Source organism: Puntigrus tetrazona, chromosome 18 (assembly GCF_018831695.1).
Source record: "Puntigrus tetrazona isolate hp1 chromosome 18, ASM1883169v1, whole genome shotgun sequence".
NCBI classification, from domain to species: Eukaryota; Metazoa; Chordata; class Actinopteri; order Cypriniformes; family Cyprinidae; genus Puntigrus; species Puntigrus tetrazona.
The window spans coordinates 9,554,537-9,564,875 of NC_056716.1; the positions used below are offsets into that span (position 1 = coordinate 9,554,537).

At 36.3% G+C, this 10,339-nt stretch overlaps 1 protein-coding gene across 2 annotated transcripts; it reads left to right on the forward strand.

The window, feature by feature from the left end:
* Positions 1–515: 515 nt before the first annotated feature.
* iqcg (IQ motif containing G) lies at positions 516–9,711 on the forward strand. 2 transcript variants are annotated; one of them, XM_043216606.1, is made up of 9 exons: positions 516–736; positions 3,535–3,689; positions 4,130–4,258; positions 4,339–4,420; positions 4,538–4,699; positions 5,071–5,145; positions 6,527–6,658; positions 6,785–6,886; positions 9,328–9,711. In XM_043216606.1, exons 1-9 carry the CDS (start codon positions 641–643, stop codon positions 9,433–9,435), a joined length of 1,041 nt encoding a protein of 346 aa, XP_043072541.1. In that variant the 5' UTR covers positions 516–640; the 3' UTR covers positions 9,436–9,711. The 2 variants fall into 2 exon arrangements, with proteins under 2 accessions (XP_043072541.1, XP_043072542.1); XM_043216607.1 differs by having other exon boundaries at positions 3,538–3,689.
* The last annotated feature ends 628 nt before the right edge of the window (positions 9,712–10,339 follow it).

Genomic DNA, 10,339 nt, shown 5'->3' on the forward strand with positions numbered 1-10,339 from the left:
CTGCCCTCTGCTGTTTGAAAAATGCAATGAAAAAGGCGTTCAGGTCATGCCGTGTCAAGATTTATTGAAGTAGAAGTAAGTTTTATTGCGCAAAGGTAAATCAGCCTTAATGGGAGATTTCACCGGATCGGATGTTTACAAAACACCGGTAATGGAGAAAGCGGAAATAATGCCTGCCTACAAAGAAAAAAAAGTCACATTTGCACCTACCTTACATTAGATTTGTAAATATATATTTGGTATCGTTATAGAAAAAGAAAAGAAGCAAATTGATGTAGAGTTGTAAATTGCATTTATATGGCATGGAAAAAGAACATTTGGAAATATATTTGGTTAAAAAAATAATAAATAAATAAATAAATAAATAAATAAGCAAGCGACAGGCGACGGCGACAAGGAACCAAAACCCCATCTATGACAGAATAGAGAAGAAAAAAAAATAATTGGAAGAAACCAGGCGAGTTCTCCTCTGTGTACGTGTGATCTGTGTACAAGCGTTGTCATGACAACGGAGTTTGTAGCTAGCAAGCATAGCACTTTTTCACGGCTGATTTGTCTGTTGGTTTAGCTTGACAGAAATGAAACGGTTACTTGTTATTTAGTTTATTTTCCTATCTGCTAGGCCAGAATAAGCAGTAGGATGTCTGCAGATGTGCTTAGAGCGTGTGCTGTGCTGCAGGACTGCTCTGAACAGCTGGCAGTGTTAGGAAACATTATACGCCCCGGAGCGGACACTGTGAGTAACATTATCGAACTTAAAACAACCTTAGCCTTTTCTATTTAAAGAACAGCGATTCGTACTGCAACGAAGTTGTCATTTCGTTTGTTGTCTGTTTATGTTACATTGATATTTATTTGCATTGATACTGTATTTGGTACCTCATGTCTGTCGATGTTCATTCATTTTGCGCGGGTTACACCAATATAGATTAAGTTAAATTGTTTAAAGTTTAGAGCTAATTAAGCCTTTGTTGCTAGGATTTAATTCTAGTTAAACTCAATATAATTAGTTTTGCTTTCAAACACACTCGGCCTCATTTAAAGGGGGCCTATTGTGCTAAAATCACTTTTTTAATGCCTATAATGATAAAAATCCACCCACTCATTATTTCATCCCAATAAATGATATATTGTCTTTCCGAACATGCAATTCCAAAGAATCCCTCCCATTTGTGGCAACCTTACACATAGTTAAAAATAAAAAAAAATCGGACTGTGCTCCCTTTCTGATTGGATATCCAACATACGTCTCTTCCATGCAGATTCAGTCACACTTAACACACATCACACCACAGGAAAGTCTGATAAGGTCATCTTTAGAACCACCAAGATAATCGGGACATTACCTAGGATTGTCGGAGGGGAAGAAATTAAACATACCCGATGTCCTTCAGGCTTAAAGACGTAGTATGTATGTTGGAGCAGAGTTGGAACTAAACACTGCAGGGCTCTGGCCGTCCAGGAACTCAGTTTGACACCCCTGCATTAAAGGTTCACCCAAAAATGAAAATTCTGTTAGTTCCAAATCCGTATTTATTTCTTTGTTTTGCCGAACGCAAAGGAAGATATTTTAAAGAAAGTTTGACGCCAGGCTGTTTTGAGTCACTGTTGACTTCCATAGCATTTTTCCCTACTATGGAAGTCATTGGTGACCTGAACAGCCTTGTGAAAATCTTTTCAAAATATCTTCCTTTGTGTTTGGCAGAACAAAGAAATTCGTACAGGTTTGAAACTACTTGAGGGTGAGTAACTGATAAGAGAATTTTTATTTTTGGGTAAACTATTCCTTTAAGCATATTCTGCCCAAACCATCAGAGAAGGCATTCCTTCCAATTTAAAATGATTTTCTATGGATTATACGATAGTGTACATGACAGAGCTGTACAGCTGTAGCTCTCATTCATTTTCATAGCTCTATGATATAACTGTGTCTTCTAAAGTTTTAACCTATTTCTCATCTATGTGTTGCCATTGTTTGATAACTGTTCCTCCTAGCTTGTTTGTTACTTTAGCTTAACAGAAAATTATTTTTTCTTCCTTTCTGACACTGTGTATTATTACTCAAATTATTTAAATTGAAAGTAAATTTTGGTTCTGGGTGGACATGACATGGTGGATAGCGCAGACACCAGACCTTTAGTGTGTCAACAGAAACTTTAGGAAGCACATGTAGTAGGGTGGCCAAGATAAAGAGCTCTAGAACTGGAGCAACCCACACAGAAAGCACTGAGACAGACATGACAGCAGTGTCTGGGACCTCAATCCTTTGGAGCAGCCTTTGTACCCTTTGGGATGTCCATGGCAGGAGGATACATTTTCTTAAACGACGGGTAGCGAGAAAAAAATCACTTGGAACACAGAAGCCTTGGACATTAATGAGATCCAGCCATTACAGAAAATCTGAGGCGCACATTTCATGGAGTGACAGCCATGAGCAGTATATCTTGAATGAGCAGACAGGAACATTTAGGTGGCCATAGCAGGAACCTGATAGTCAATCTTTTGAGAAACATCCAGTTCAGAGTCCAGGACGAGCTTTTGAGAGTGTGCAGACATGACAAGAATCTCTGAGACCATATAGACGCTACAAGAACCATCGGGAAGCCCTGGTACCCCACAGCAGCCTAAGAATCTCTGCTACATCACTGCTTGAACTTGTGGTCAGTAACGAGAGACTGGACCCAGTCAGACATGACGGTAGGGACTGAACAGAAGTGGGGAATACTTAAACCAAAGCAAGAGCCGGGATAATGACTTAAAGCAAACACAGGAGTAACAGAACTAACTAATCAGAATATCATGGGAATCTACAGTAGATCAATCAAATAAACTAAGGCCGGAGAACAGGAACACAAACAAAGGGTCATAATTGTTACAGTATGTCTTCACATTAAATTCTTCCTGGACGAAGACAATGTCGTCAATTTAATAGTTCTCTTTCACAATTACAACAATCAATGCAGGATTAATAGGAAGATTGGTGGCAAAATATGCTTAGTTGTCATGATAAGATTTTCTTTTTTTATACATATGTAATTTTGACTGTACGTTCTTGATAGGTTTCATGAGACTCAACATATAGCACATATCATACAGTCGTCTTACTGTAACTTGAGGTCAAGGGTTTTAATCAGTGGCAGAATAGGGATAATTCCTTGTAGGGTTTGAACATACAAAAGTAAATGCCAGTCCAGCTCTTTAATCTCCAAACAATGGTAACACTGTCTCATAGTAAACTTCTTGTTTCATAGACAGGGCTTACCCTGATTAGGTCATAGTTCAATTAGGACATTTAGGTCATTTTTATAATCATGCCTTAGAAAAAAGCATTACTGGTGTGCATCAAAAAACGAAGGCACTGACATGTTTTAAGATCATGTTTTAATGTTGGGAGATTCTTTCGGTTGAAACAGCAGAGATTTACATTGAATCTAGGACTAAGCTTAAGCCTCGTCTGTGAAACTGGGGGCTTGTGTTTTATCTCCCAGTCCTGTTTTTCTCTTTACTACGTTCTGTATCACTCTCTTTATTTAGCAGCAAAGAAGCGAACTGCATCTGAAAACAGCTCGACTGATGGCTGGGAGCAGTTTGTCTGATTTCACAGGAGAATTACACCAATCCCAAAAGCAAATTGGTATTCAAGAGAGGCTATGTGCTCCTGACATCCTGGCCAAAGTGCAGAAAGACAGGTGAGAACACATTTCTCTAGTATAGTGCTGCTACACTATATGCAATTAACAGGTTTATTGTTTTTCGTCTAAAGCTGCAGTCCGTAACTTTTATTTTATTTTCAGAATGTGCAAAATTTAATAAGCGCGTACACAAAAAATGTATTTTCCAAACTGTGTTTTTGGCTTGTCCTGAATCACTACGGTGCACCTATAATAAGTGTTCCTATATTCAGACAATTTAGATTGGTGTGGGTAGTCATAGACATAAACAGAGAGAAGTAGTTCCAATCAGTTCCAGTTCCATTTATTAATCACTAGAGCGCCAAAAAGTTACAGACTGTGCAGCTGTAATGTCATTGTACATACATTTTGAGTTTAAACTCACATTTTATTGTATTGATTTCAACATTTCATAATGTTTCATAAACTATTTCAGTATAATCTACGATCCAATTTAGGCAGTTTGTGTCAGATGTGATAAATGGGCTAATGGCTGACCTGCAGAAGAAGAACTCTATTCGGAGTCTCTTTTCAGCAGTAGAAGAGCAGAGGAAGAAGAAAGCCCAGCTTCTGGACATAATAAACAGGTCATTTTATAAAAAAAAGAAATTCTTTTAATATATAACCTAAAACAATGGACATGTACCACATTGTACATAAACTGTAGGGAGGAAGAGGGTCGACTCAGGATTAAAGCACTGCAGAAGGAGTTACTTGACATTCACAAGCAAAAAACAGAGGAGTGTGAGGTAATCACCTATTATTTTACGTCCTTTTCATTCATTAGTATTTCATTTGACGTCACAATTTAAGTACCGCATCTTCTTCAAATATGGCCTTTGGTCAAAAATGTAATTTCTTCTCAGAGGCTTGAAGAGTTGGTGGCCTACCTGAGAGACCAGGTACAGGACATAAGAGTACGGTCAGACCGACAAGGGAAATTTGTGAATAGCTGTGCCGAACAGCTGGTCTGCCAAGGACTGAATGTCAACAGTCACAAAGAGAAGGAACTAGAGGATGAAGTTGGGGTGAGTGTCTATGTAGATGCATCATTTTGTGAAAGAAAAGAAAAAACCCTCGCGTGAAAGCAGAATGTTTTGTGCTTGACTAAATGTAGCTCAGTTATTAAATAATTTGAGCCACACCTCTTGATGCCCTTGAAGAAATAATGAAGAATAAAAAAAGTCCATCAAGGAATAATGGTATATTGTGTAGATGTCACTTCCAAAGTACTTTTGGCACTGCCATTTTGTTTTTTTACAAGAATATGATCAAGTGACAGATGCCAGTAATTTCATAATTTCAGAGTTTCTAAATTGCAAGTTAATAAGTCGTAATTATAGTAATTACAATAATTTTAACATACCCACATGCGTACACGTTTAATATGCACACTCAGACGCTGCAAGAGAGAACCGAAGAAGAAAAGAATGTTCACATGGAGTTGCAGAACTTCCTAAAAAGACAGCATGCTGTGAGTGAAGTACAACTTTATTTTATGAAGTGTAAAATAAAAAGCATGGGTATCCAATCATGCTTCTGAAGGGCTGCTGGGCTCAGTGTTCAGCTCCAAATCGGAATGAAACAATAAAGGTCGTGGGTGCTTCTCAGTCGGAAGGTCGCATTCTATCGAGGTTGCATCCTGCTTAATCTAGTATCTAGTTCTAACTAAGCTGAAAGAAGGGTGCAAGGATGCACGCTCTCCAATGATTATGAAATGGAAAAAAACACCCACACAACTAATTCCAGAAAAGTGCATTGGGGCAGCTAAAATCTGATGGATATTGGCCCACCGGAAGCAAGATTGGACACCTGTTACAGAGTCTAAGATAATAATACCTAATTAAACACCATATGACAAACCTATGGGATTTTTCTGTTTAGAAGTATTTGGAAAGGACCTATGTGTTTCTAATGTATTTAAATAATTTAGCCCTCATTTTAGATATTCCACACAACAACAAATCTCACCACCATAGTAACACGATCATTTGTCCAACAATATAGAAGTGCCATTACTGACAATACCTTCTCACAAGATCACAATGAATGTTGTTATATTTAATTTCCACAAACAACAGAAACACGTTAATTTTAACACGTAAGCAATTGCACTTTTATAGACGTACCAATCCTTCAATCAGCAGCTCTCTCCACAATGTAATTTCTCCAAAATACTGATGCAATGAACAGTGCATCTGAGGTTTGTTTAGCTTTATTTAATGACTAATTCTTTGAATGGAATAAAATATATAGAATGTTAGTGTATTTATTTTACCCAAGAGCACAAGTCCATATAATACTAACAATAAACTCTACTTCTAACCACAGGTTGTTGTTCCGAAAATAGAATTTTGCAATCATTTGATTGATTTTTTTTCTACTGTATAGTAGGCAAAAACAGTACAGTATGAGACAATTACTGCATCCAAACTCATTGTACTCGTGAAGCAGTAGTAAACATTGATCTAATAAAAATAAGTTTGAAAAATGTGATTCTGAATACAATTATGGTTTCAGGAAAAGGCAAATCACTATGTTGGTGACAACAGAACTTGGCAACCACAGGTTGACTAACAATGAATCTTGTAATCTCTTAGACAATCATCTTGGTTATTTTCCTCAAAATGTAAATTTCTAAGTTGGGATTATAAATAAGCATTTATATGTTAATATTGCAAGTTGTACTGTAAAAAGAGTTGATTAAAAAAAAAGTTGATTAAGATTACTGACTTAATTTTAGTAGATTAAGTAGATTAAGTAGACTTTGTTGTCTAGTTCTGGGTCTCTTTGTGGAATTTTAGCTTCTCGTGTTTCAATGTTCTGATCGAATCTTCAATTCTGATGCACTACAGAACTTACAGGAGAAGTTACAGTTTTGGATTCAGCGGTATGAAAAAGACATGGAGAAGAAGGAGCAAGAGATCACTGCTCTACAGAATAAAAGAAACATTAGCCAGGCACGAATTCAGGAGCTGTCCAAGAAGGTTTTTATATAAAACACATCGCTGCTGCATGATTACATGTCTCCTGATATTACATCCTGTCAAAAGTCTTTGTTATGATAAACTGATTAGCGCTGACAAGTTGTAAAACACCTTTTTGTACCTCAGTGCAGAGACATGCAAGAAGTTATAATTGAGGATAGGATGGAGAAGGAACGCTTGCGTGCACAGCTGGAGAAGGAGCAGAAGGAGAGAGATGCTGCAACTAAGGTAAAATGGAGCTTCATAGATTCTAGTAAAAGTAGGTCAAAGGAAAATGGCTATGAAAAGGTATATCATTGTGTGAAGTAGTTACTTTTGAGCAGTATATGATGCATATTTGTATTTCAGGACTTTATGGAACTGAAAATTATGTTTCTTCTTGTTTTGAGTTCTAAAACTTTTAGGACTTTTCAGTGACCTCTAATATGTCAAAAGGCCAAGGTAATTTTGGTTTCGTAGTTCATGAACCCTTTAGGTATGCAAGATCTGTGAGCCACTAAGATCTGTGATTGATAGATCATACAATGAATAAGATAGAAGATCAAATAAGATAGAAGATCATACAGTGGTTGAAACAAAGTAGCTACTTCACGAACCAAAGCAGTGTGTCCCAACAAAGACCAAGTCCATTCAGTTTGCCATTAGGCTTTTTAAAAGATCTCTTCTTGTGCATGTTTTTTTTTTCCAGTGCTGAGCAAAGAAAAAAAGATTCTCCAGCAATTTTCTCTCATGACGGTAGCTGACAAATACAAAAAGTTGAGATGTCTATCAACTCTAACTTCAATGAAAAATTCCAATCCTTATTCTGTCAATTAGCATTTGACATCGGTTGCCATTTCAGCGACGCGCCGGCTTTGTCTGACTGCGGAATTCGTTCAATATCAGTTGCATACTTCTCTCCAAACATAGTTCTATAGATAGCCGTCGCTGCTGGCCTTGGCAACTAACGCGCCGCATCGCATGAAGCAGAAAGTGCTTTTGCTGGCAGAGTGGTTAGGCTTGGTGATGCAGATTCTTTACAGCGAAAAAGTCAAACAGTTTACCTTTGAACATTGTGTGTCGGACATATCAGTTTCACAGGCTTTCATACCGTCGACTGGAAGCACTACTGAACTTCGGTGAACACACCGTGGACGAGGCATGCTATTAATTGTAATGCACGCTAATCCGTATTTTATGTACTGTTCATCATGCTTCCATCATTTTGATGCACACAGGTCTTTGGATTTTTTTAATAATCCTCTCTTTGTGGAGATCCCTGTTGATGCGGTCATCAGTTTGAAGTCGTAATTCTATGTCTGACTGTGACCAGCCTAAATTGATGTGCATCTGCCCCCGAAAGCAATGACCGCATTTATTATGTTTCGTCTGCTCGCTCTGAGGCGCAAAGCATCTATCATATATGAAAATGATTATATTCAGCGGCTTCTCCTTGTTTTCTTAGTGATATTCAGTGACAGTTTGCCAGGAAGATTGATCAAAAGTGATAAACCATTAACACGAAGCCATTAACCAATGAAAAAGAATGAAACAGCGCTAATAGCTTATAAGCGGTTTTGCCTCGTCATGTGACCGGCCTTGTTAGATTTCTTGGAATACGCTGAAACAAAAACTAATACCAGTTGTACCATAATAAGCTGAACTTCCTGTCATCATTTTAATATATGTAAAAATCCATCCTTTTAGTATACCACATCAATTTAGTTAATAGCATGATGCTACGTGGACTCGAGGCTGTAGCTCCAGAATGCTTTAGCATACTTTCATCTTACTCTGACCACATCAGTTTGGTCACAGCAACATTTATCAGTCAACAGTTATAAATCTTTCAGTTACATTAATAGTGACTCTATTTGATTCTTTATTTTGTCCTTATTCGCTCATACTAATGTTCCTAGCCATGCTAGCATGACTTATCCTGCCTTCTTTGTGCTTGGCCCTTTAATCGGCGCTTGCAGCTATATTTTGAATTGAGGTACTAAATAGAAGTTATGGGTTCTCAAGAAACAATTAAACGCATATTTGTGTATGTATGATTGTAGAATATAGCAAAAAGTCATAATTTGATATTATTAAATACCTTTAATTCAACAGCACTGAGAAATGTATTTCACACATCTGGGAATACATATGTAGGCATAATAAATGCTTTCAATTAGGCCTGTTTACATCAAGAACTATACTATACTGATAACTATAACGATAATCATATTCACCTCAACAAACAATAGCATGTTTATTGTCAGTGCATCCTTCAGTTATGTTCTGTTTATGTAATTGCAGCAATTTATTTGCCTGTATTTTTTTTTTATTGTTCATCAGCTAGAGTAGAAAAAAATGATTAAAAAGGGACCTTGAACTGCCTTTTATTGTATTGTTTTATGAAGTTCTCTGAGATCCACTTATAATGTTATCAAGATTTTTATATTAAAAAAATGTAAAATGTAGTACGTGGGGCTTTTTGTTAAGAATGATGCAAAGACAGGGAGAATGGTTATATCCACGCTTTTAATTTTTCAATTCTAATCATCTTTAACCGGTCCTGTTGATACATAGTAAAAAAAACTTTTGTACCTAAATCAGAAAGATAACTAAACAGAAATATACATTTGCAATATGAGGGATTGATTTATTGTTTATCTTTTATATTATTTGATTTCTCTTTTCAGATCCAGGCCTGGTGGCGAGGGACTCTTGTACGTAAAGGACTAGGTTCTCCTAAGAAAGACAAATCCAAGTCTAAAGGTGGCAAAAAAGGCAAAAAGAAGAAGAAATAACGACTGCATTTTTAGTGGCTGCAAAATATAAATTTATTACAAAACGAAAGCAATTTTTACAAGAACAGGAACACAGTGAAATGTATTTTTAAGGTTTTTAATTCAGTGTCTTACAGAACTGGGTAAATTGTGTGAGGTGGTCTTCTTTCTCCAAAAAGAAAATTCTAACAGCTTATGAAAATATCACAGTAATCCAGTCCATGCCTGCTATTGTCTTGCAAAAAAGCTTTTTGTAATTAACAAATCTGTCAAGAATTTTAAATAATTGATTTTAGCCAAAAATGTGAGTCTTTTATCCAAAAGCTGTCTTCATATAAATTAAATGTTGAGCAGATAAGGTTTGTTTATTTCTTGTTACTACAAGACGTCTGAAAGGCGACATCTTGTGGTCAGAATGTGTTATGCATCCGTTATTTTGGATGTGATGCTTTTTAGACAGCTGACACAAATACAAGTTTTGTTTTTAGGTCCACACACACACACACACACACAAAGTTTAAAAGTGTAAGATCTGTACGATTTTTTTATGTTTTATAAAAAAGCCTCTCATGCTCATCATGGCCAAATTTATTAAATAAAAAAAATATAGAATATATGTATATATTATATCATAATTTTAATATACTCTAATATTTAATATACTTTAATGTACTTAGTTTTAATATACTTATAATTTTTTTTTTTTTTTTTTTTTATCAGTCATTATTCCGGTCTTCAGTGTAACATGATCCTTCAGGAATAATTCTAACATGCTGATTTATTATCAGTGTTCAAAACTGTTTATTGTTTATTACAAAAGAAGCGCGTACAATGAAATTATGTGAAAGTACGATAGCTTATTTGTGGGAACCAAACTTCAAAACAATGAAGCGCTCCTGGAGAGGACGGTTCTGCGTCACAGAGG

What these genes read in the sequence shown, in the direction of transcription:
- iqcg (XM_043216606.1), top strand. Translation starts at nt 641, where the DNA reads ATGTCTGCAGATGTGCTTAGAGCGTGTGCTGTGCTGCAGGACTGCTCT. An exon ending in CTTCTGGACATAATAAACAG is followed by an intron (nt 4,259 to 4,338) that starts GTCATTTTATAA and finishes CATAAACTGTAG; the next exon opens with GGAGGAAGAGGGTCGACTCA. An exon ending in TCCTAAAAAGACAGCATGCT is followed by an intron (nt 5,146 to 6,526) that starts GTGAGTGAAGTA and finishes GATGCACTACAG; the next exon opens with AACTTACAGGAGAAGTTACA.